This window comes from Urocitellus parryii, chromosome 9 (genome assembly GCF_045843805.1).
Source record: "Urocitellus parryii isolate mUroPar1 chromosome 9, mUroPar1.hap1, whole genome shotgun sequence".
In the NCBI taxonomy this organism is placed as follows: Eukaryota; Metazoa; Chordata; class Mammalia; order Rodentia; family Sciuridae; genus Urocitellus; species Urocitellus parryii.
The window spans coordinates 14,407,892-14,435,171 of record NC_135539.1 but is presented as its reverse complement, the minus strand read 5'-3'; the positions used below and the strand labels follow the sequence as shown (position 1 = coordinate 14,435,171).

Sequence of the window (27,280 nt, the reverse complement as noted above, 5' to 3'; positions counted from 1 at the left end):
GGGCTTGTTTTTTACTAGTCTGTCAATCTCTGTTGATTGAAGATTTAGACCACTTACCTTCAGTGTTACAATGGAGAAAAATTTTATTTCCTGTGACTTTTGTTTTATTTCTAATGCTCACTTTAGACTTGATTCTCCTTTAATTGACTGTTATAATAAGATTCATCCCTATACTGGCTCTGATTTTTACTTTTAATCTGTATTAAATATCATGTTTTGTAGTATAGGCTTAGTGATTATTAATTTTAGTTTCTGCTAATCATAGAAAGTTTTTTATTTCATCTTCAATTTTGAAGTATAGTTTTGCCAGATATAGTGATCTTGGTTGGCATCCATTTTCTTTCAAGGCTTGTTATATATTCTAAGCCCTCCTGACTTTTGAAGTCTGGGCTGAGAAATCAGTTTAAATCCTAATTGGCTTACCTCTAATTGTGACCTGCCATTTTTATTGGGCAGTTTTTTAGATTCTTTTCTTATTCTGTATATTAGGCATACTAATTATAATGTATATTGGAGAGGATCATTTTTTGACTATTTGGAGTTCTGTCTGAATCTTGCATTTGGATTTCCATCCTATTCCTAAGGTTTGGAATTTTTCTGTTATTTCATTGAAAGGGTTGTGCATTCCTTTTAGATTATATTTCAGTGTCTTTGTCTACACCAATGATTCTAAGGTTTGGTTTCTTTTTCTTTTCTTTTTTTTTAGTTGTTGTTTGGATACAATACCTTTATTTTTATGTGGTGCTAAGGATAGAATCCAGTGCTTCACATGTGTGAGGTGGGCACTCTACCACTGAGCTACAGCCCCAGCCCAGTTTGGTTTCTTAATACTATCCCAGAGTCCTTGAATACCCTGGTCATGATTTCTTAACATTTTTTCCTTTATTGTCAACTTTATTTTCAAGATTATAGCAATCCTTGTGCTACATGCCTGTAATCCCAGTGACTCAGGAGGCTGAAGCAGGAAGATCACAAATTTGAGGCCAGCCTCAGCAAATTAGCAAGGCCCTGTCTCAAAATTTAAAAAAAGGACTGGGGATGTAGCTCAGTGAAAGAGCACCCCTGGTTTCAATCCCCAGTACCAAAAAAAAAACATATACATACAAACACACACAATAGACTTTGTCTTCAAAGCCTGAGAATCTAATTAATTAGTGATACTTTGACTGAATTTTTTACTTATTGAATTTTTAATTCCCAGGATTTCTGTTGGTTCTTTTTCAGAATCTTGGTGTCTTTATTGAAACGATCTTTCACTTCCTGTATTTTCTTTTCTTTTTTTTTTTTTTTTTGGTACCAGGGATTGAACTCAGGGGCATTTAACCACTGAGCCATAACCCTAGCCCTTTTTTTGTATTTTATTTAGAGGCAGGATCTTGCTGAATTGCTTTGGTCCTAGCTATCTGAGGCTGGCTTTGAACTCATGATCCTCCTGCCATAGCCTCCTGAGCCGCTGGGATTATAGGCATGCACCACCACATCTGGCTCACTTTCTGTATTTTCAAAGTTCATTCCTTACATCTTCTTTTACCTACTTAACATTTTAACTCTGAGCTTTCTAAATTCTTTCTCCAACCTTCGCTCTACTGTGGTGTCATTGGGATCAGTTGTTTAAGTGTCATGGGCTGGTTGGGGTGGTTTGTTTCCTTCTTTTTTCATATTGTTTGTATTTCTGCTTGTCTACTGGGATGACTCTGTCTTCTACTCTTATGCAAGGGACTATTTAGTGAGCTTCTTTTAAGTGCCCAAGTTGGGTAAATATGCAGGTATTGATGCTCCCACTACTCTACTATTCCCAGTATCAGCACATTTTGAGAGAAGATACTAAACCCTATTAATTGCAATCACTTCAAAGTCATGGACTAATAAAACTTGAGGTAGGGGATCCATTGAAAATGTTCACCACTGTTTCTCTAATCTGGGTATATACTTTCAGTAATATTCTGGAAGAGACTGAGAAATTAGGTATTATAATAAAATTACGATTCCATTACATAGGGGCTGGAAAGAGGAAGAGGGAAAATTGGGAAAAAGAAAAAAGAGGATAGGATAGAATAATACAAACCAAGGTTAAATAAACGTAGATGGTGGGGAGGGCTTGAGACAGGAGCAGATAATGCAAGAGGATAAAGGAGGAGTAAGAAGAGCAAGTGTAAACCTAAGCTAGAAAAATGTTGATAGAATGATTTCAATCAAGTGGGTTGAGGGTACAATACCAAATAATAGGAAAACTTTCATCAATTCAAAATGAAAAGCAATATATGTAAGATCAAAATTGACTTTAGAGCTATTTATAAATTTCTCTAAGGTGGAGAAATTTCTTGATTCTTCCTGGTTTGGATTTTATCAGGATTGGGGACCTTTAGAAGATGTCCACCACTCTTCAGCTTCACCTCTAAATTTCCCTGGGTGTGGAGGTGGTGATTAATACCAGCTCACCTGATGCAACTCTGGGAGGCCTCCCTCTGATCTTTGGTGTATCCAGGTAAGTATGGTTTTGTTGAGTCAGAGCAGATGGTTCCTAATTGTGTGACTTAGTGGCCTGGTTATTCCTGGTTAGGTGATGTAGTCTTATGTGTCTTCAGGAAGAACTCCATGCACCCAGTGCTGTCCATTCCAGTATGGGCTACCCCATACATATTTTGGAGAGTGCAGGGTGTGGCAGTCTAAGGTAGAGGTGCTGTACTCTGTTTGTGGCCCTGGGTGGTCCTTGGGATGGGGGTGCAGCATAGTCACTTTCTCTGGAGTGCACAGATCACAGGCCAGTGGGCTTATATCTGGGCACACTGCATGGTAGCTGGTGCTCGTGGGGCGCTGCTCTGTAAGCCCCTTTGGCACATGCATGACATTTTCTGCTGGCTACTTGGGGTTATCCTCAGGGATTGCCTTCTGTAGGCCCATGTATCTGAATGAGAATTGGTGATCTGGCAACTCAGGGACTAGCAGTTGTGACTCCTCCTAGAGATGCTGGGGCACAGGAGCTGCTTCTCTGGTTAATATGGATTTCTTGGTGGCCAGCTCTTGGTGGCCCGGGCCTGAGCTTGTGTGCTTGAAGGATGCTGTACTGCATTTGCTGGCTCTTTCTGTTGGGTGGGGCAGAGGATTCAAGCTCAGGGCTGTCACTGAGTGCTGTGGGACACCAGTGCAGTCTAAGGTAGAGGTACTGTAGTCTGTTTGTGGTCCTGGGTGGTCCTTCTGGTGGGGGTGCAGCATTGCCCCCCACTCCCCTCCACAGGTCCTCTTTTAAAGTGGCATGGAGCATGGTGGCTGTCTGCAAGTGTGGGAACTGTGATTGTGGGCTTTCTCTGGTTGATCTGTGGGGCACAAGCCCCCACCCTGGTTGGCATAGATCACGGGTACTGTCCTGTGATTAGGATAAAGCTGGCTTCCCTGCATCTGCTCTTACTCTGAGTTGGGGTGCCAGCGCCCCTTCACTGGGCCTTCTTTGGAGCAGTCGGAGCCCTTGATGGCTCTCTGCACTGGGGGCTCCTGGGTGCAGGCCATCTGGGAGCCCTCTGTGGCACAGCAACCTCCACCCTGGCTAGTGCAGCTCACCAGGGTTTTACCCATCACCGTGATGGGGGTGTGATGTCAGTTGGCCCCTCTTTGCCAGAGACTGGGGAGTGCTGGGTTGGGGTTAGCACACCATGGGGGTAATTAGCTCCGGGGTCAGCTCCACCCCACTCCCCTGGTCCATGTGAGGGGTAGGGGTGTCAGTAACTTTCAGCTAGCAGCATCCCTCTGCAATTCCTTCTAGATGGATTACTAAAAGAACCTGTTTCAGAGTCATTCCCTGTGGTTTTATTTCTATCTGAAGGTGGGAGAAGCTGTGCTGATCTAATTTGTTTAATTTGTGGGCCCTACAAAACGGCTGCCTGCCGGCTGTGGCTCTCAGTCCTCAGTTGGACCAGACTGTGTGCTTCCTTCTCTGTCTTTGCTGCTCTTGCCCCATTTGAACTCGGTCTGCTTTTCTTTCCAGCCATCGTTGTAACTTATGGTCTTTTCCTCTCCGTTTCTCTTTGTTACTCCTCCCCTGACAGCCCCTCCCTGGTAAGGGTTTGGGGTCAAGGAATCCTGTCCTTATTTTCTGGTAACCAAGCTCCACGTTCCTCTGTGTCTGACTGTCCACTATTGAGTTTTAGAGTGCTTCTCTGCTACCCACCTCTCTGGTCAGCAGTTCTTTCACCACTTCCTTGAGGGGTTGCTGCCTGGATTTGCTCTGCCATCGTTTGGGGGATGTTGTGCAGTGCTGGGGGGAATTGAACCCAGGGGTTCCCTACCCCTGAGCTATAGCCCCAGACCTTTCTAATTTTTTTGAAATTGCATCTCAGTAAGTTGCCCAGTCTGGCCTTGAACTTGATCCTCCTGCCTCAGCCTCCTGAGTCAGTCACTGGGACTACAGGCATGGGCCACCACATTCAGCTTCTTGGGGTTTCAAAATCTAACCTTGAAGTTGAGAGAATATGATGTCTATTTGTCATCTTGTGATAAACAGGTATCCACGTTGAATTCTGCCCTCTTTCAATCCACCCTTTCTAAATCCCTTTTTAGATTTGTATTCAGGCATGGAGGAAAGAATAACTGCATTTACATTGTGTGGAGTGTCTGGTGTTTACAAAGCAATAGGGGCCATCTCATCCAGGCTATTTTTCTCTGGATCTTCCTTCACAGGTTATAAAGTAGTATTCTGCTAATGATAAAGCAAGAAAATCTTGGATTCAAATTTTCCATGTGTGACTTACATTTTTACATCATTGCACATTTAGACCCAGAAACAAAACCTTCAAGCATTGTGCTCTTTTAAAGGCATTTTCAAAAATTGTTTGTTGTCTTGCATGAGTAAGGCAGGCCCTGGGTTTGATCTCCAGCACTGCAAAATAAAAATGTAGCCACATAAATGACTTCCTGACTGTCCACATTGCAATCCCTAGAACTTATTGATACTGTTATTTTCCCATGGCAACATGGACTTTGCAGATATGACTAAGGTTCTTATTAACACAGTGAGATTATCCTGGGGGGCCCAATCACAAGGGTTCTTGGAAGACAGAAGCTAGAGGGTTGGAGTCAGAAGATATACCACTGGAAGCAGAAGTCTGAGTGAGGCAGGGCCATAAGCCAAAGAACACAGGCAGTTTCTGTGTATTTCAGGAACAAGCAAGGGAGCACATTCTCCTCCAGTGCCTCCAGAAGATTCTTGGCTCTACTGCCCCATATTGGACCTCCAACCTCCAGAATTGTAAGATAATCTGTGTTTTATGCCAATAGGCTTGTTTTCACTTATTCCAGTAACAATAAGAAACCAACATACCCTCTAATGAATCATGACCCACTAATTGGAAAAATACTTTGCTAAAAATGCTCACATTATAGATGAGCAACTTGAGCCCTTAAGTAGCTCATCTCGATGTCACAGTTCCTTGATGGTAGAGCTAGAACCTCTCATTGGCAAGTTGCTCCATTTGTGTAGGGATCGGGGTCACGTGGGCCTCAAGGCGGCCCCACAGCATGACTTTGTTCTGAGGTGCTTGACACAAATGCTAATGCAGAACTTTGAGGGTGGAGAGCCAACCTTGCCAGGAGCAGATGCCAGGATGAACACTTGTTGCCATGGTAGCCTGGAACGAGTAAAACTAGCAGTTGATTTGAGTCGTGTCCTCGACTTCTCAAGGTACACATCCTACAGTATATGGGGGAGGCAGCCTAATCGGAGAGGAACTGTGTGGGCAGACAGTTGAGCTCAAATCCCCAAGGGCTGCTGTTCATCCATGCTGGTGTTTGAAGTCACTGGGTATCTAGGGGCTGCGGCTGTATAAAGGTGTCAGGAGTAGAATGAAAGGGCTTTGGGATTCTAATGCTTGCAGATGATTCTGAAGGTGAAGGCTGCAGGGCCTGGGAATGGACTTGTGGGCCCTGGGAAGCCATCTCCAATGTACCTTTCCTCCCTGCCCTGTTCTGCTGCTTTGGGCAATTTGGTAGGATGCATAGAGCTCTAGAACAAGAGCTGGCTACAACCTCCTCCTGGTGGCCTGGGGCAGACAGAACAATCTCTGAGCCTGTTTCCACGTCTGTAGAATGGGAATACAATCTACTTTAGAAGCCTGTGAGGGTTCAAGGAGCTCTTCGATGCATTGATATACAGCTGCCAGTCAGTTCCAGAGCATCTCAACACCAGGATGATAGTACTGTTCTAAAAATTCTAAGTAAAACGGTTACTAGAGGCTGAATAAAGCCATATGCCAACCCAGAGGTTCTCAATTTCTTATTTTGTAAAATATACTTGCCCAGACCCTACTAAGTGAATCTTTAAGGAGTGGGGTCCATGGAAGAATACATGATGGCCCCCAAAAGGTCTGTGCTAATTCCTGGAATCTGTGAATGTTCCCAGATATGGCGTGAGCAACTTTGCAGACGTGATTATGCCAAGATGGGGAATTACCTGGGTGATCCAGGTGGGCCATACACACGAGTGCACACCCTTACAGGAGGGAGTTTTGGTTCTGGGGAGGAGAAGGCTGTAGGGTCATGGAGGCTGTGAAGAAGGGCTGTGAGCCATGGAACAGAGGGGACAGAGGCCGGAAAAAACTCCAGCCCCTCCTTGGCCTTCTGATCACTCCTTATTCTGTGAATAAATGCACCTAAAGCCCATGAGCTCTGGGCCAGGTATTGTAGGCTTAGTTAAAATGGATCTTCATGCTTTTTCCTCTTCTCTCCTCCCGGCTTCCCTACTAAGAGAATCTTGTTTTTTGTTCAGGCACAGCCTAGCTTACCTGTAGGAAGTGCTTCCCGATTGGCCTAAGATAGTCAAAATCAAGCCCCTTTGCCAGAGATTTGTTTAGAGGTGGGCATGTGATGTGCTTTTTATGAGATTTAAGGGAAAACTGGAAGGAGGCTTTTTCCTCCTCGTTTTAAAACCGGTTTATACAGTGATCCCCCTTTCTGTCTGCTGTTGAATATGATTATATGACATCCTGATTCCTTGAACTATGGCAGCTTATGAACTTGAGGAAGCAAGCCTTCCAATACTGAGAATAAGTAGGCAAAAACATGAGCCTAGATCCTTAGTGACTTCATTAGTTGTCTCAATCAACCCTGGAAGCCTTTGCCTCTGGAGTTCAATGTTTAGGGAGAGGTTAAGGGTTCTTAATTTTTAAAGGAGGTATTTTGGTTTTTGTAAGTAAAAATGTGCAAACTCATTCAGAATTAAAAATTTTGTTTTCAGAAGAGAGTCTATGTCTATAATTTGCATCTATAATTTGGGTGTGGAGCTTCAAGATCTACCTCAAAAACCTTAAGTAAAAGAAAAAAATCCAACAAAAAATGGGTTTCCTAAAGTGTTTAGCCTGGATGTGAGCGCCCTCCACATACCAAATTATGTTTTTCTTTAGATTAATAAAAAATTTTGTATAAACCAAAACTAAGATAACTTTTGCTGATGAATTTATTTTGCTTTGGCTCTCAAGGCCCACGAGGACCAGGGTCTTGTATTTACCTTTCAATTTCCACTGGCACATCTGTCTGCAAGGCAAGTGATTTGATGAAAAATATAATATAGTCGTCTCTTGATATCCACAGTGCACTTGATCCAGGACCCCCTGCGGTTTCCAAAATCCACAAGTGCTCAGGTTCCTACGGTAGGATATATAGAGCTCTAGAACAAGAGCTGGTTGAATTCATGGCTGCAGAAACCAGACACTGAGGACCAACTGCACAAAGAAGCTTGATTGAAAGCAGACAGCCTCATCTCTTTGCTTCTCATTTGAAAAACCTCTTGCCTGAATTTAGAGGTACAGGGGTTCTAGCCCTGACAGTGCAGACTTCCTGTGTGCTGTGGGTAAGCAGTTTTCCCTCTCTGGGCCTCTCGGGGCCCATAGAGGGGGAGAGCTGGAGAGGATATCTGTTACCTTGCTACTCAGATGTGGTCAGTGGTGGAAGGCTTCACTTGGGAGCAGGGAGGCAGTGCAGAAATTCGGGTCCTGCTCCACATATCTGAACTCAATGTGTCTTTTCACAACCTGGATGTACGCACATTAAAATTTAAGAACAGGAGTCTATAGTTATTCCTGGTCTGAGCGGTGATGTCTCTGCTGAGCCAGCTTCAGATAGCCTGGATGTGAGCGCCCTCCACTGGCATAGACAGGAAACACTTTAGGAAACCCATTTTTTTTTTTAACTAAACAAATTATATATTTTATTCACAAGCAGGATTTTAAAACAGTGATGACACAAATTCAATTTGTGACTAATATCTCAAAATTTGGCATTGGCTCAGTTGTTGGATATTATGGGATCAATTTTGAAATATTTTTACCATGTTTGTAATGTTGGTCTCAGAAGCATTGCTCATCCTTACTAAAAATGGGATCTTTTTAAAGTCTTTTGGGTATAGACTCCAAGGAGAGGGATAGCTGGGTCAAATGGTGGTTCCATTCCCAATTTTCCCACATCAATGTTTAAAGCAGAACAATTCATGATAAGCCAAACTGTGGAATCAACCTAGGTTCCCTTCAATAGATGAATGGATAAAAAATATGGCATATATACACAGTGGAATATTACTCAGCAATAAAAGAGGAAACCCATTGTTGTTGATTTCTTTTTTTTTTTCCTTAAGGTTTTTGAGGTAGGTCTTGAAGCTCCACACCCAAACAGGAACTCCTGTTCTCTGCGTGGTAGGCAATAAAAGTCCAAAGGGAACAGTGGTTAAGACAATATTCTTATAAGAACAACACTAGAGGGAGCTAACCATTTGTATTTCATCTCAAGTGTTAACACTTCAGAGCACACTGGCTACAAGGGTGGGTTTTGCAGACAGGCAAACACTTTGGATTCCACTTCTTAATCTATCTGACCTTAGGCAGTTGAACCTCTCAATCTTTCACCTTCCTCCTCTTTAAAATGTGCAATAGTGTGGATGTTTGGAAACATGTATTGATGTGCACACAGGGCTGAAGATAGCACCCAGCACATGACAAATGCCCAAGAATAAATAAAACAAACATGAGCATAATGTTAAATTAACACCATGGTTTTATGAAGTCACTGTTCTTATGCTCTGGGGGTTAATTACTTTTCCAATGATACTTGTTTAATAACCTTGAGCCCCCAAGAACCCTCTAGTAGGTATTTTACATATTCCCATTCTGCTGTTTTTAAATGATTCTGCAGTCATGCATTTTTATATTATTCTGCAGCAAGCACTGTGCAGAGTTTTGTACATAATTTCACTGTTTGATATGCAAAGGCTTTAGGTCCAGGCAGCATAACAGAGGCTGAAATGACCTCACACTACTGCCTTGACTTAGATGAATTGGGTGAGTCATTTATTCTCTGAACCTTGGTTTCACCTCTAAAATTCAGATGCTGATATAAAAAAATAAGAAGCAAACTGGTGGAGATTGCGATTGGTCTGATCCACGAGAAGTTCTGATGTGAAGCACCTTGAGTTCTGATGTGAAGCACCTTGCACTTGGCCTGTCTTGAAGCAAAGGTGTTTAATGGACAGAAGCATGTTTTCAAATCTTCTCTTTGCTACTCACAAAAAGGTTGTGTAAAGCTCTCAGCACTGAAATGCCCTCAAACCTTATAACCTCGGCCAGACCACTCTCCAAGCCAATGTTCCTCCTAACATATCCTCTTGATGTCAAAAAGGCATAATAGGACTAATATGAGCAAAGAAGGGTTTGAATTTCCACACAGCCCCCACCTCAAAAAATAGTGTCTCAGGCCACCCACTGGCTCAATCTAAAAATGGATAGGTGTCCTTTCTTTCTCAACCTACAGTTGATCTACATCAAATGCTGCTGGCTCTCCAAATGAAGGTCTCCATTATCTCCACCCTAGAATCCCTCTGGGGACCTCTTAATGGGCCTTCCTGCTCCCAATTCTTTGGGGAGTGATTCTTAAAAAACCTAAGTCTGACCACATCACACTCTCATGTAAGATCCTCTACTGTCTTTCCCGTTGAGGTTCTACGAGATGAGTTCCTGCCTCCCCTCCACTTAACCCTTGGCTCAACAGGCCCAGTCACATGACATTCTTCATTTCCTTAAACCCACTAAGCTCTTTGCAGCCTCTGGGACTTTGTGCTGCTGTTCCCTCTACCAGGAACACCGTCCCCACAGTGCTTGACCTGGTGGCAACTTCTCATTCTTTGGTTCCAAGAGATGAAATCCCTGATCACTGAGGCTCAAATGGGCTTTCTTATAGATTTGTCACCTTTTTACTTTTATTCTATGCATTTATCACAGTTTCATATTTTGTGTACTTTAGTGGGTGAACTAAGGTGCAGTCCATGATCCCCATCTGTGGTTTCTATGCCCGGAGTGATCCCCTCCTCTGAATATGGCGACTTTAACCACCAAAGTGCAGAATCCATGACAGGAGGTAAGTGATTATATATGTTATGTTACCTAAGAAAGTAGTATCCATATTGCGAAAAGACTCTCCTTTGGTGGCTTTGGAAATGCAAACTGCCACACTGTGAACTGCTATGTAGACAAGGACACACAGCAAGGGACCCAAGGCCTCAGTTCTGTAGCCAGCAAGGAACTAGATGATGCCAATGATCAATGTGGATCCTTTCCCTGTCAAGCCTCAAAAGAGAACCCAGCCCTGGCTGTGACTGCAGTCTTGCAAAGGATCCAGCCGAGTTCCGCCTGGACTCCTAATAGGGAGAGAATGGGAGGTGACACACGCATGTCTTTTTAAGCCAACAATGGGTGGTAAATCGTTATGTGCCTGGTGCCCTGGACAGTCAACTTCAGGAAGGAAGCCAGGGACCTTTCCATTCATCATTACTGAAGTCTCAGAACCCAGCGGTGTGGACAGCATAGACAGATTATATCAGACACTTGCATGAAGGGAAGAAACATTAAAAAATCAGTAACTCAACATCAATACCACCATGGTATTGGCAGAAATGGGTGAATCTTATTCTCTAATGTGGTTCAAGGTCATGGAAGGCAGAAAGGTCCCAGTACCACATTAAGATTTGTGTGTCCCACTATGGCAAGTAGCACCATTTGTTTTTGTCTGCCCAGCAAGTCTTTCCTTTTCTTCTGGCATTGCTTTGGGAGCCTCTTCTATCTCTCTGCACCCCTCCCCTGGCTCCTAAAAGGATTGTCCAGCCCGGCCTCATCAGCTTAGTCCATCCTCCTGACCATCATGATTGGTTCAAAGTTGCTCACATGATTCAAGTCTGTTCAATCAGAGCCAAACCCAGCACATCTGCACGTCCTCTGGGAAAACGCTTTCTTGCCAGATTCAGAGTGCTGACTAGAGCAGCTGGGACCTCCGTGTTTGACAGGTCTACCTGAAAAAGCAGCTCATTCTGTAAAAAGCAGGGGTGAGACCACCTAGCCCGTAGACCCAGCAGTGCCTGAAGATCCCCCCTCTGGCTTTTTGGTTGAATGAAACTAATCCCTCTTTCCATCACTCCAATTAAAAACCCATATTAGCCAGCATCTGCCATGAAATCAACAGAGAGAACAGGTAGATGCTATGTAAGTGTCCCCCAAGATCCACGTGTTAAAGGCTTTGTCACCAACTTGTGGTACTATTATTGGGAGGCAGTGGAACCTTTAGGACATGGCACCTGGTGAAAGTTAGGTAACTGGAGGAGGGGGCATCCCTTGAAGAGGACATGCAGCCCTCAGTCTCTTCTTTTGGTTTCCTAGCTGCCCCAGCCGTTCCCTGCCACATCCTCTGCCATGATGTACTGCACGACCACATGCTCAAATCACAGGGCCAAGGGACCATGGGCTGAAACTATGAAACTCTTGAGTAATTTTTCTCTTATAACACTGATATCTCAGGTATCTGTTACCTTTACAGAAAGCTGACTAATGCAGTCTTCTGGCATATGAGAGTCGAAGGGGCAGATTTTCTTAAAGCCCACTCAAATAAATATTTAATAAGATCCTGCAGCAAATAAACTACTGAAGTAAAAACCACACAGGATATTTTATTTTTACTTTGTAGTCCTTTCACTTTTTTTTTTTTTAAGAAATGGCTGAATAGGACAAGTTCTTTAAAATAATACAAAAGTACCAAGTGCAAATATGTAAAAGGTCAATGGCACTTAACAGCATTCAACAGTAACAATGGAAACCACACCTTTAGACATTTTCAAAAAGACTCCTGGCCACAAAGTATGGATTCTTCCAACTCTGAGTGAACCCTATTCCCAATTGTTGCTGTTCTTTCTGATAAAAAACAAATAAGGCAGATAAGCTGGTTCTATTTTGGATATTTTTTCCTCCTTATCTCATTTCAAATGAGTGAAAAACAACTACCCTCAAAAAATAAACAAATAAACACCCTAAAAAACAATTCACTATTACCCCCAACTGGGGCCCTGGACATAAGCCCTAGGCTCTGGAGGCCCAGATCCCTGCCAAGGTCAAGCTGCACACGTGGAGAGCGTAGGGCAGGGAGAAGCCATGCTGTCCACAACAGGATTTTACACATAGTGAGTGGAAAGGCCAGGGGACCCAGCCACAGGGTGCCTGAGTGTCTTCCTAGGCCATAATCCCAGTGGACGAGTGTGACCAACAGCTTTCTGGAGATGCGGGAGGAAAGCCTGGTTCCAGTCGGCTGGTCACTCCTGGTAGAGCCCCTCGAAGTCTGCGGCCTTCATAGCCAACTGACAGTCGGTGCTGGGGTTCTGCTGTATCAGCAGCCTGTTTGGTGACAGGATGAAAATGGTCAGCACAGGGCCCTCTAAAGAGCAATGCTAAGAGAACCCCCAGAACAGATGACATTCTCTGGTCTTTATTTTAGCTGCCTCTTGTCACCACACAAGATCTGGGGCTAAATCCATTCAGGGAAGAGGAAGTTGAGGGCATGAGAGGTCAAAACAACTGGGAGGCGGGCAGGGTCAAGGCCCCTTTCCCCACTTCTAATCTGGTTATTGTTTTCCCCAGTTGTCAGCATCTCTGCCAACAATCCAGTGAGAAAGGCAGGGCGAGCAATGGCTTTATTTTACCATTTGTTTTGCCATTACCAAGATCAGAGAAGTTAAGCAACTTGTTCAACATCACATTATTATCACCTACGCACCACCACGGAAGAGCAGCTGTAGTTATCTAGAAAGTTGCCCCTTGCCCAGCTGCACATTTGTGAGGCTGGGTCCTCTTCAGTTATGCCAATCAGAACAACATGCCACAGTGGGACACATGCAGATGACAAATGAGAACCCAGCTGACTTCTACTAGGGCAGATACTCAAGAGATTTGTAAAACATGAAACAATGTCACTGTCACTGACTAATTTCATCTTCTTTTGGAAAATACAGTTGTTTTTAACTACACCATGTTTTTCATATCAACAGGTAATATTGTTCCTTTTAAAGTTAAGAGTTTAAAATTTTCTGTTGTAATTTCTAATAATTAACCCACATAAACAAACAAAATCTCCTTGGATTAAGTATGGAGATTTTGAATAATTTTTAAGAATCTCTGCGTAAGTGAAAACCACAGGTCCCCAGTGCCTCTAGGGAAGAGCAGGGGAGGATAAGGAGATCAGGGACAGATCTTGGGTATTCTTTTCAATCTCTTCATTGATAAACAGCCATTCAAATTTTGCTACTTCCTGTGATGATTTTTAAGAAGAGGGTGCACAGGCAGGGAGGGGTTTGGGCTCAGAAACATCACCCTCAAAAAACAAATAGGCCACTGTGCCTCTTTTTATTTCCTTTAAGCCTAACAGTGATCAAAGCATTTTAGAAAAGCTAAATGTGACTCCATGGATATCAATTAAGATGTCCTGTGGAATCACCCAGTGATGTTAAATTATACCCACTTCTACATATCGATGACAATAGGAAAACCTTTTGGTAAGAAGTTCAAGGGCTCTTCTATATGAGAACAAAATTCAGGTGAGTATTGATTCTTTTAGAGCAAGGGATGGCAAACCACAGCCTGTGGGCCAAATACAGCCCACTGTTAGTATAAATAAAGTTTTATTGGAACGAAACTGCACCCGCTCATTCACGTATTGTCTGAGCTGCTTTTATGCAGCAGATTCTAACAGCTGTGAGAAAAGAGCAGGGCCTACAAAAATTGAAATATTTACTATAAACCTTTCTAGAAATTTCCAGAAGTCACTCAGTGTCTTGGCTAAGAAAGCTTTAGAGTTAATTGAACTGGGTTATTTAAGCCCCTTCTCTGCTATACTAAAGCTTTGGGACTTGGCTTCACTTCCCCTATGATGGAGCTAATTGTGAGGATTACACAAGATGAGGCCTGGAAAGTGCTCAATAGATGTTAGCCACCATCTTCAAATGACCCAGAGTTAAAATCTAACCACAGGACAAAAGTGTCACCTCTGAAAATCCTTCAGAAGGGCAGCACATTATTGACAAGCACAGTGTCTCAGTAACTTCAACACAGCTCTTTTCCCACTATCATCTAACAGACTGCTGCTCCTCCGGTCAAGGCCAGGGAGGCATATTGTATGAACAAAATCTATACACACACGAAGACTTGTACTTGGCACACTGAGAAACTCACCCTCTAAAGAGCAGAAGGGATCAGGGCAGATTATTGGGGGCAGCAGATTCCTGCTCCTATACCACTCTGGAAGATGGAGTAGAGGGGGCCATTTTTTCCTGTTGTTTTCCTGCCTACTCCCACCACACCCCAAAGAACGTTTTGATTTTGTAAACTAAATCAACATCCTTTTAAAGGAATCAATAACTACCTCATGGAGCTGCCATGAAATGAAATGAGGTCTCTATATGATGAATGAAGTTAATAAATTTTTTGTTGGAATCTCCACTGTAAATTCCCATTTGATGTCTGATGTGTACTGAGAACTAATAAAAAACACCTGCCTCTTACAACTAGGCTTCTAGACATCAACTGGGGTTAGCACATTGTCCATGAAAATGGACAAGATGACATTGATCACACTGTTCCATTGACGCATATTTACCTGGGAGAAAACCAGAAGCTGATGAGGCTGGACACCACCATGTAGGACACCATGATTGTCCCCGACAATGCGACTGATACAAAGCCCAAGCCACAGAGGACACAAAGCAGTGAAAGGCCACCCACAGAGATGACTAGTCCTAGGTAAAGAACATGGTTAGGAGAAATATTCATATAAAACAGGTTGAAAATGGGCAGACCCAGGGCCAATGTATTTTACAAAATGACAGATAACTCAGATTTTGTTATGTGAGATTTCCCCCCCAAATCCAGATTCCTGGCATTATTTAAAAATGGAGTGGGCCCCGGTGCTTGGCAACTGGCCAGCCCCATAGTTGCCTCCAATCCCCACTGTTCACAAATCATACAACACTTGGGCCTCTCTGCCTATTTTTGTTATCTATTGAATTTGAGCCTCAGAGAGGGTGAATAACTAACTGTTCAAAATCACACTGGTGGACTCCAGGGCCCGTGCCTTAACGACCCTGATAAGCCACCTTACTTGGGAACCTTTGACAAGAATGGTAGATGCCCAGTAAACACTGCCCTCCCCACAGAGTCATTCTCCAACAGCTGAGCAGATACCTTCCAGCAAGATGACCCCCACGAGAGCAGCCAAGGAGGTGAACACCACCAGGAGCAGGAAGAACCCAACAGGTACAGCCGACACAGCAATGAACACCAGCAAAGTGAGGGCCAGAAAGGGATGCCTGTCCAAGTACTGACCCACCGGAGACTTCATGAAGGCAACCACCTGCAGGCAAAGGACAGAGAGAAGGGGACTGAGTGCCATGTCTGAATTCAGGTTGAATGGATTCCCCGAGCTGTGAGAAGCACAACCAACATTCAGAAAGTAGGAGGGCTCTTGAGTAAGATGTCACCTCAAGACTTCTCCCAGGACAGTCCCTTGGGCAGCCATTTAAGGCAGCTGTGAGACAGGAGGCAAGTTTGAGGTCCCCCACCCAGTGGCAGGACTTATGAGCAGACATGAGAGCATAATTCACATGCAGTGATCCCCAAAGCACAAGTGCCACAAATGGTGAGAATTTGGGGGCAAGGTGGAAATAGGAGGGTACGACAGTTCATGCTGATGGCAACCAAAGTGTTGGGTTCACTCTGCTAAAATAGAAAAGGCTGTTCCATGAAGCCACAGCCATCTGTCTTGTGGCTTCAGCAATGGCTCTTAAGGAGAAATCTCTCAAGGCATGCCAATTTCACTTCCCGGCAGGTTACAAAATGGCATTATGCCCACTGGCAATACAGCCTCCTCACTAAAGACCTTGCTATTCAGCTTCTCTATTCTCTATCCAGAGGTGACCATACCAGGAATCACCTCTGAGCCAGAGCTGCCCAACTCAAACACCCCATTACTAGAGCCCAGTGAGATCCTAAGTTACAGCACTAAAGGAGAGAGGGAGGTGGAGAGGCTTTGGGGGTGGGGGGCAGGCTGGGGTCTCCAGCCATCTAAGGTCTTGATTGCTTTCTGTTCTAGTCCAGGTGGGTCCTTAGCAAACACCCCTGCCTCATCTGACAGACTGAACTCTCTCCCTGATGCTTATACTCAAAAGAGCCCAGGGAGCGCGGCGAGGCAGAATGGATGAGTGCTCAGGTAAGGGGCAACAGTGCATGCACCGAGGGGACCCTGCCAGGAAGGGACACCTATACAGCAAGAGGAGTAGATGAAGCTGGGACACTCAGATGGCAGGCACAATTTAAACTTTAAAATTGATAATTGATTTAGGCACTAATAAAATTTTTAAGTATGTTTCAAATAGGTTGGTCAGGCTGATCTAGTTTTTTAAACTGGAAATTTCATGAATATTGAAGATATCAAGTATTTCCAGTGGAAATTTGCTCTAAGGGTATGAAAATAAGGAATATAGGTTACCTTATTAATGACTTTCCATATTAATTACATGCTGAAATTATAATGTTCCGGGTAAACAAGGTTACATAAAATATATTATTGCAATTATTACTTTTGTTAAAGTGACCACTAAAATACTTAAAATTATATATGTGACTCACATAATGTTTCCAGTGGACAGCACATGTTTAAACTTTACCTTGAGGGTGGGATGAAGCAGACTGAGGGCATCTGGGCAGAACTGTAACAAAACTGAAAGAGTAATTCAAGGAAGATAAACCTGGTGCTTGTGTGAAGAGGCAATTAGGGTGACCTGCAGGACATCAGGCAAGAAACAACAATGGCCAAATCTGGGCTCGATGGTGGGGGCTAAGGGGAGGGAGATGTAGACTGGGAGTGGGATGGAAAATCAGCAGGACTTAGGGAGAGTTTGCATGGGAACCAAGAAAGGCAAGACAATCCTGCTTCCAGTTCTTAAGGAAGTCTGGGATCTACAACCAAAAAACCAGAAAGTCATTCAGATATGCAGACACCATTTTCAGACTCAACCAGCTTAACCCAGCAACTGTCTTCTCCCACAAAGGATGGCCCTGCTCAGGCCCATGTGTCAGGAAGTGGAGGCCAGTTTAGCCACACCTAGCAAGGAGGATATTTGTTAGACACACAGGTGCCAGGCACTGTTTTGATTGCTTTCCTATTTCCTACTTTCTCCCTAAAATGGTATGAGGCAGGTGATGAGGAACACCCTAACATTATCTAAAGCCCAGGGGTGAGAATGGGGGTGGGGGGGACACACAATGGGAGGGTGGAAGTAGAAGCAAGGCAGCTTGTCACACAGCAACATGCTCTGCGACTCCCCATCCCCATCCTGGAGATACATGGTCCCCACCTACACTTTACAGGTACAGTGCTTCACTGAACAATGCAGGCTGTGAGGAAATGGTTCCACTGTGTTTCAGGCTCCCTGTGAAGGCCTCTCGAATGGCATCATGGATAATCCTCACCACAAGACCGTAGGCCTGGCCTTGCTTATTCCAGAAAACAGGAGATGGAAATAAGCTGAAGTGACTTGTCCAAGGTCAGACAACGGTGATTTATTTGTAAATATAAACCCTGGCTTGGAAGGTTCCACAGCAGGGCCAGGTGGTCAGGATCTGAGGCATGAAGACTCTGCCCCTCCACCGGAGGCTACTCAGAGCCAGGCAAATTCTCTGGGGTCAGAATGGGAAAGACAATCGGTGACTCACTGTCTCTTGCTGCCAGAAAACAGGAGGGAGTGGAGCCAGGACTATTTAAAACCACTGGTAATCACAAGTCAAAGGTGCTGTGTGACAGCCACTCCCACATTATAGTCCCTGGGTGCCGCTGGCATCGGATTCAGAGTTGGCACACAGGTGCTCAGGAATGTTTGTTCAGAAACACCCCTTGGGTCAGGGAAGGCCCAGCAGGAGGAGAGAAAACCATGTGGGCAGAGAAAATCTACATTAGAAAATGCCACCATGGTTATCTGCCCAACTCATGGGCCACCTCTCCTCTTCCCTGACAACAGCCTCCTCCAAGGAAGGAGCAATGAATGAAAGTCCCCAGCCCAACAGCTACCTCCATGCTCCCAGGAATCAGGCACTGAGAATCCCAGGTCCCTAAGGGGAGGGCTTCATTTGGGTGCTGAAGGAGAGGTGAGAAGTCAAAGGTGCCCACATGAAAGAAAAGGCCAAGGAATCAGCCTGCAGAGGAAAAGAATGAAGCAGACACACAAGGAAAAGCTAAAATGAAAAGCTACACAGAGGAGCTAAAATGCCCAAGAGACGCATGTTGACAGTTACCTCTCACCCAGCAACCTGCCTGACCCCAACTCCTTCAGAGGGTCAGTCCTGCTTCACTCCTTGCCTTGGTTTCTAAAGTGGCCTTACATTTCCCAAAGGCCTAAAAGGTCCCATCTCTTGAGCAGATTCCCGTATCTAAAGCCTAAAAGTAAAGACAATAAAAACCTAACCAGGCATTCCAGAGGTTTCCCAGAGAGATGGAACCCACTTCAACTAATGCCCAGTTATTCTTACCTGCAGTTCCAAAGGCTCATTAACATATGAGGAGAGGGGACACATTATCTGGGGGAAAGAAATCATCTGAATTTCTCAGACAAGGGGACAGTTACGTCAATTATGGTATGTCAATCTGCTGTCCTTGCTGATAGACTATTGGGCAACAACTGTTCTGGAGATCCCCACGTTGATGTGGAAAAGCTGCAAGACTCATCAAGCAAAAACAAAAATCCAGAAAGACACCTGCCATGACACAACCATTTATTATACTAAAGAGTCATAATAATTATTAATAATAATCACCACCACTGGGCCTATAGGTGATTTGCTCTCCTTTTCCCTCCGAGTCACTTCCCTGAGTTGACAATGCAATTAATACTAACATAATTAATATGATTTTTTAAAATTTAAAAGAAATATGCTATGACGGGACTATCTGAAAACATCAGGATGTAGACGGCTAATAATTTTTTCCTTTGATCTGGGAGTAGACTGGCTGGGTAATTATCTAGCCCAAACCTATTCTGGTGAACACAGCTGAGGACCTGAGAGGAAGAAATGCAACCAGTGAGTTCCTCTTGGTTGAAATGCATACCTCAGAAGGCAGATGTAAGGCATGCCAAGTGTCCAACACAGCGTGTGGCATATAATAAGTGCTCAATCAATGTTGATGAATGGACAATCCTTATTATTTGTAAATTCCACATCTCTGAGAACTGGCCTCCTCATTAACATGTATTTGTAACCTCACAAACGATACTTCTGGCTTTTGAGGACTAGTGGATGTGTGCACAGCAATGAAGAGCTAAGTCACCTGACCTACATTCCCAGCTGAATGGAGAAAAATCAAGGAAAACTCAAGGAGAAACTCTGCCTGGTTTCAGCTCTTTCAATGTGTCCTTATTAGGTATGTCAGTCAGCTTTCCACTATTAAAACAAAAACCAGAGACAACTGACTTAGAAAAGGTTTGTTTTGGCACAGTTTGGAGGTTCCAGTCCATGATCGGTTGACCCTGTTGGCCTTGTTGGGGCCTGTGGCCAGATAGCATGTCACAGCTGGAATGTGCAATGGAGCAAAACCAGGGGAAAAAGAGAATTCGGAAGGAGCTGGGGTCCAACAATCCTCTAAAAGGGCACACCCCCAATGACCTCCCATTAGGCCCCACCTCCCAACAGTGCCATCCTGGGAACCAAGTTTTTAACACATCACATATGCCTTTGGGGGACACTCAAGAGACAAACTATAGCATCATGTTTAGTGCCACAATTTCACATTTTTGTGGTTTTGGTTGGTCATTTCACTATTTAAAATGGCCCCAAGTGTTGTGCCATAGGGTTGGTTGCCTAGTATTCCTAAGGACAAAGATATGCCTTATGGAGAAAAAAATTCATGAGTTAGAACACACATGTATTTGTTTGAGCCATGAGGTTCAGTATTATTGGCCTTGAGATCAATGGTAAGGATCAATGACACATATTAAATAGTGTCTTTAAACAAAAATGCACATAAAACAAGGTTAGGTATTGGTCAGCTGATGAAAAGTTAGGACCAGGAGAGAGAAGGAACAAGTGTATTTCTCCTAGGAGCAATGGTTCAGCATTTGCTGATCCCATGTTTGTGGTCACTTTATAGAACATAACTACCACCAGTGAATGGAAACAGCTATGAATGTGGAAGGGGCATGAGGACCTGTCTTACTGAGCTAACTTTTAATAACAAGATTCTCAGCCAACTGATTAGAAAGCCGCTTGACCAATTTAAAAATAGCTTGGCAGATTTACAGAGTGGCAGATGCATTCTGGAGTAAATCCAGAAAGGACCTCTGTAATAGCTCAAGTAGACACCAGTGGGACCATGCTGACCCACAGAAAAAAACAAATTATAAAATAGTTCACACTGTTACATCTGCATGTGTATTTTTATGGTCATAGTGCATAACACAGTCTAGAAAGATATCAAGTATGACTCTTCAGTATATAACTTTTTACATGTTGATGGTTGTGTCACAGCAGTTGTCTTTGTGGATTTTTGTTTTTGCTTGATAACAAAATGTTAATAGCATAATTTATGAAAAAAATGCTAACAGGCATATAGAAGAAAGCAATAAATATGCAAGAAAACAGAATATACCCAAGTCCCCTTGCCATCAAGTGGCTACAGAATACTTTAAAAGTAGTTCATTTGAATTGCAATGTCCTGTAAGTCTAAAACGCAAACTGAATTTTCAAAGAGTACAAAAAACAATGTCAAATATCAGAACTTTTTTCAATAGTAATTTTTATAATGATTAGAGGTTTAAATGATACAACTGTGGACATATCAGATTAAATAAAATGCAGTCTTAAAATTAATTCACCTACTTCTTTTTACTTATTAAATGTGGCTATTAGAAAATTTCACTATATGTGGCTCAAATTATACTACTGGCTAGGTAATTGAATTTTTACTGGAACCTGAACTCAAATCTTAGAGTAGACTTTGGCCTCTCATTTTCAGGGTAACACATAAGCCAAAATTAACAATAAAACCAGAAAAGGATGGTATCCGTGGCACAGCTTGAGAGTAGCCTCTCTGAATCAAGTTAAAGAATTGCACTTGCCACTAGGGGTGATCATCCAACCAAATTCTGGTCTATAACTGGAAATGTGTGTGATTTCTTGGAAGCCTTCTTAAATTGAAAATGGTTTGCAAATCTTTCTTCTGGCTCTCTTCCCATCCTATTGTCTGGAATATGGATATGATGGCTGATGCTCTTGGAGCCACATTAAACAACCAGTTTGAAAGTTCACAACTTAGACATGGCAGGGGGTGAGCTAGAAGGATCCCTGACTTAGCTACAAATTTCTTTTACTAAGAAAGAAAGAACTTACTGTTATTTACATGAGCATTAACTTGAAATTTTTCCATTATATATAGTGATTGGAAACTGACCTTTGAGTTATTCTGGAAGGACTCTAGCAGCAAAGACAGCTTCTTCTGCAGCTCCTGCAAGTCCTTTAAGGTACTGGTGGGCTCCTCTTTGGCCATCCTGGGACTCACTTCAGTCTCTTTGGGGATTAATTCTCCTAACAATAAATTCTCCAGTGTAGTGAGCTGTCCAATCTCTCATGTTGCCCAGGCTCTCACTGTCACTGGGGAAACAAAAAATTTCTTAAACCATTAGGGGTCTTCATCAAACCAGTTCAACAAGAGTTTCTACAAGTTGATGGCAGGCATTTAGATAGAGGATGACTTGACAATGTTTATCAAAATTTCAAATTTCATACACCTCGATACAGCAACCTGTTTTCTAGGACTCTTAAGGAAATCGTCAGGTAAGCAAAACATACTAAAAAGATGTGCATCACATTTGTTTATAACATATAATGAATGATTCACCAAAAAAAAAAAGAAGCTAACTATTTGTGAGTAGCAAAATGGTTAAATAATGATAAACTCAGTCATTAAAATAATGGGGCTATTTACATGGTGACATGAAAAGATGTCTATAGTTTTTTTTAAAAAAAATACAAAATACTCCATTTTGTTACATATAGATTTTATATAATAAAATTTTGTTATATATAGTTTATTGTTAACATTTTGTTACATATAGATTTTATTCTGAAGAGTAAAAAATGTAAGACATATAACAAAATGTTAATAGTACTCTCTGAGAGCTTATTTTTTTTTTATCTTGATAAATGCTGAAAAGAATACACAAAAAAGCAAAGACAGCTGAATACATTATTTCAAATCTCACTGCTTCACCCTGCCCATACCCCTGAACACCTTTTTCAAACAACAGTGGCCTTGGATGATTTCTCTTCTTTCTTTGCTTGGCTTGCAATGACACTGTGCCATAAATCACTATTTATGGGTAAGTCTCTTCCCACTAAGTAACAAGAGCCATGCCTCAGGGATAGACAGTGCCACAATTACACTCTGTGATCAAACTGCCAGGAATTCCTAGGACTGTCTCAATCTCACATAGCTCTTATTAAAGAAAATTTGTTAAATATGTTTTTAACCTGTTTGGGTTTTTAAACAAGGAAAAAAATCATTCTTATATTTCCCAGAAAAACAACTGTCTGGCTGGACACAGGTATCGCTTCCCTTTCTGCCTTAGAACTAACCTTCTGACCTATGGTATAAATACCTAATAGGTTTTGTCATAGTGGCCAAAATTAACTGAGAGATCCTGACATTTATTTGCCATAATGAGTATCCCACAAGCTAATCATGTGAGTTACAGAGGCGATACATAGCTACTAATATCTACAAGGTCCAGATGTACATTAAAGCCCATGTTAACCGCTCCAACTAGAGATCATCTCTCTTTAGACAGGGAAGGACAGATTCCTCCACCACCATATTCTGTCTTTAAAACTGCAGCAAGCACAGATCTTGAAGTTGGGATGTTCCCAGCTCTTGGTTGCCTCAATGTCATCTCTGAAGCTGGAAGAAACAAGCTCAAGTCCCCTTACAGGTTTCCTTTGGCCTGGGAAATCCAAGCGCCACCCAGACCGGTTTGAGGAGTTAGATTTGGGCGAGAGAATGCCAAGGGCCGCAGTCCTCAAATACATCTACCTGACCATCAATTCCCAGACTCCCAGTCAGTGACTCCTCCTCACCAGGGCCTCCGCTGGCACTGAGCAGTCTCTCCAGAGGGAGTAGGCCACTACCCCACAAAGCCGATTTGATGCCCTTCTCTGCACCGTGGGGGCTGGGCCAAGCCACCACTAGCCAAAAACCTCCTCCCCTTTCGAGGCTCTTAAGCCCCGGGCTCTCCCACCCCCGCGCCTCCGGAAACAAACGGCTACCCAGAACATTCCAGCTGGGGGGCGGGGGTCGCATCTCCCGAGGGGGGAAGGAAGTTCAGGGCGCTTCAATCCTTAAAGGCCGGGAGGACCTAGGGGAGAAAGGGGTGTGACGCAGGAGTTGGAAGGTCCCCGCCTCTAAGAGGGTTCAGAGACACAGAAACAGGAACTCGGGGAGATTTGGGGAGAACCCACTTTGGTTCTTGCAACGACCGGGGATGGGGTCCTCGGAAGAGAGGAGGGAATGGTGAAGGGGAGGGCACCCGTTTTCATAGACCCTGGGAAGGAGGTTTAGACGTCCAGATGGTCCAGATGTCGAGGGAGGGCTCAACATCTTCCCAACCAGGTTTCCCAGGAAGGGGCAGGGTCTCTGAGGGCGGGGTGGGGCCGACAACCCCTTAACAGATACAGGTGTAGGCAGGTGTAGGGGGGATGGACCTAGTCTCCTCCCACCTGATAAGTCCCCAGTCCTGTCTCAGCGACGCGGAGGCTTCAGACACCCAGGTGACTAACGCCCGGATCCAGCGCTACAGGCGCGGGGCCCCGCGTCCCTCCACTCCCTCAGGCTGGCCGGCAGGGTCTAGCCTATCGGGCCCCAGGGCCCCGGGCCCTAGAAGCCTCGAGCTCTCACCTGGCGCAGGAGCCGCGCAGCCCCCGCCGCATTTGCGGGCGGAGCACTGGGAGGAGCGATGAAGAGGAAGGAGCGAGGCGCCGGGCGGGGGCCGCCGCCCGCTTCCGCCGACCCTCGGCTCCGCTTGGCCCCGCCCCTCGGCTCGACTCGGCCCCGCCCCCCGGTTCGACTCGGCCCCGCCCCTTGACTCTGCTTGGCCCCGCCCCTCGGCTCCGCTTGGCCCCGCCCCTCGGGGGAAGGAGTGGGCCCAGACGCGCCGGTCCGCGGTGCCGCAGCTTGTGCGAGCGGTCGCTCCACACACCTGTGGAGCCACCTTGACTAGTTCTGAGAGGTTTATAGAAGAGCATTCTGAGACTTAGAGATCTCTCCTACACCCAAGGCTTGGAGTAAAAATTCTCCGGTATCCCCAGGCAGGTATAGAATGGCAGCTAAGAAAGGAGGGTTTCCCCTCTAAGATAGCCAGCACCACTCTTCTGGAAGCGTCTCCGGAGCTAGAAAGCGTCATGAGGAACCGCCTTGACTGGATGGAGGGTTTTCACCATTACTCCTCAGATGCAAATGTCATCAGCCAGTGAGAACCTTGGAGACGGATTTGTATTATTGTTTCCATTTTACAGATGAAAAAGTTGAGAGGCAGAGAGAAAAAGTAAATAAACCCAAATCCCACGGCTCACGAGGAAGCCATGTTTCCTGACCCTATATCCAGACCTGAGGAGAGGATTTCTCAATAGCAGTGCTATAACCATTATGGATGGGAAAATCATATTTCTGGGCACAGAAATTCTGTTGCTGAAATAACAGGCCCCCCTTCAGCTGTGACAACCAAAAATGACCCTAACAGGGGTGGGGGGTGGGGGTGCAAGCAGGAGAAAGTCATTCCAGTTTGAGAGTCACTGCCATTGAGCATAGGAGTAAAGACCATAGGCTGAGGTCCAGCAGTCCTGGGCTCTGGCCCCATGGCTGTTTCTTACCGTGTTACCTGGGAGGAGTTAACTCTTGAGCCATGGCTTCATCCATAAAACCCAGATGCTGGTTGCTACTGAATAATTTTCAGGCTTTCTTTCCAAGGACCTGTGTAGACATCTCTTTTCTGTGGCCTGTGTCTATATCCACCTGGAAAATAACCCATAAGATAAAGAGAGGTCACATAAAGAGAGGTTCTAGTGAGGACTGCTAACAATGGCTGTCAAGAACGGAGGCACTATTGGGCACATAGTGGAGCTTCAAAAATATTCAAGTGTGTAATTACTTCTACCACTTTATATTTCTAAAAATAACTAGGCAGGTTATAAGTTATAATAAGTTTAGGAATGATGGTGGTGGTGGTGGTGGTGGTAAAGATAAACCAAGGGATCCTGCTGGATGTCTTCCACAACAAAAGAAAAGGGAAGCTAACAGAAGAGTTAGGAGACCTTGGATAGACAAGTATCTATCCCTAAATTGTTAAGTTTCAGGCTATCTTGCTGGCTTTGTGCACTTTGCTCAGCTGTAATGTGATGGGTTCCCCACCCAGGAAAAGATTCATTTGTTTTCCACTAAGGCCTTGTGATCCTCACTCCCTGGGTGGACCTCACTCTGGAAAGTTGAATTGGGCTTCCACTGGGCTTTGTGTTTATGGCGCCATCTAGGGGCACCTCTGTGAATCCTCAAGTTCCTCCCACCTCTAGCATTTTTGTCAGTGGTGTGGATCCAGCATCTTCCCATAGCATCAGGTCTTGGCTTTTGATGAACATTTAATGGATCAGTTAAAAAAGTCCACTTGCAGCCTTCTCTATGCCTTTCCGCAATGACTTGCTGCAGCGGACTAAATGTGTTCCTCCCAGTTTCACATGGTGAAGTCCTTTGTCCAATGTGATGGATTAGGAAGTGGGGACATTAATTAGCTCATGAAATTGAAGCTCTTATGAATGGCATTAGTGTCCTTATAAAAGGACCCCTGAGAGCTCTCTTGCCTCTTTCTGCAATGAAAAGAAGAAGAGACAAGAAGTTGATAGTTTGCAACCTGGAAGGAGAGCTTCTCACAGGAAAATCCCCCTCCTTGGCCCACCCCCAAACACCACCATGCTGACACCCAGAGCTTGGCCTCCTAGCCTCCAGAACTGAGAGAAGTAAATTTCTGTTGTTTGTAAGCCATCTAGTCTATGGCACTTTATTCTAGAAGCCCTAGTGGACTAAGACACTTGGCTCTAGTTAAGCAATAATTTCAGGTCTCAGAAAAAGATCTACCAGGAACACTTGGCTCTGAATAAGGCATGTATGAAAATTCCCCAGCAACAGATTGAGCCCCTAAACTGTTAGTACCACAGAGACAGAACCAACTGGGAACCTGACTGAACTCTCCTCCCAGGTTAGCAGACTTAGCAAATATAAATAGGACACTCAGTTAAATTTCAATTTCAGGTAAACAACAGATAACTTTTTGGTATAAGTATCCCCCAAATATTGAATGAGACATACTTATCCTGAGAAATTGTTTACCTGAAACTCTGATTTAACTGGGCACAGCTGTGGTTTTATCTGGCAAACCTAGGCACTTGGAGTTGAGGGGTTTGAAGATCTTGAGGCTTGCATCCTCTCTTGGAAATTATTATTTTTTTTAAAGAGAGAGAGAGAGAATTTTAATATTTATTTTTTAGTTTTCGGCGGACACAACATCTTTGTTTGTATGTGGTGCTGAGGATCGAACCCGGGCCACACGCATGCCAGGCGAGTGCGCTACCGCTTGAGCCACATCCCCAGCCCTCTTGGAAATTATTGAAAAGAAAGATAAGTCAGATGACAGACATACATATATAGTAATATTGTTATTATGATTATATCATATTGGTTTGATGTTTTTGAACACAGCTAGTTTTTCAAGCACATTAAATTTCAGATGGAAGCTCACACACAAGGTCATAGGTCTCATTAACCCTGAACCAGGTCCTTTCTAATTCTTCACTTCCTTGGATATGAGGTTTCACATGCAGTACAGGAAGCCTGATGATAATGTCTAAATATAAATGTC

The 27,280-nt window shown here is 44.0% G+C and overlaps 1 protein-coding gene across 4 annotated transcripts; it reads right to left on the bottom strand.

The window, feature by feature from the left end:
• Nucleotides 1–11,945: 11,945 nt before the first annotated feature.
• Nucleotides 11,946–24,418, bottom strand: Ldaf1 (lipid droplet assembly factor 1). 4 transcript variants are annotated; one of them, XM_077802438.1, is made up of 6 exons: nt 24,274–24,418; nt 21,775–21,974; nt 17,003–17,044; nt 15,522–15,690; nt 14,938–15,076; nt 11,946–12,683 (listed from the first exon to the last, which is right to left on the bottom strand). In XM_077802438.1, exons 2-6 carry the CDS (start codon nt 21,868–21,870, stop codon nt 12,602–12,604), a joined length of 528 nt encoding a protein of 175 aa, XP_077658564.1. In that variant the 5' UTR covers nt 21,871–21,974; nt 24,274–24,418; the 3' UTR covers nt 11,946–12,601. The 4 variants fall into 4 exon arrangements, with proteins under 4 accessions (XP_077658564.1, XP_077658565.1, XP_077658566.1 ...); XM_077802439.1 differs by lacking the exon at nt 24,274–24,418 and adding an exon at nt 24,096–24,247; XM_077802440.1 differs by lacking the exon at nt 24,274–24,418 and adding an exon at nt 23,457–23,527.
• Between the last annotated feature and the right edge of the window lie 2,862 nt (nt 24,419–27,280).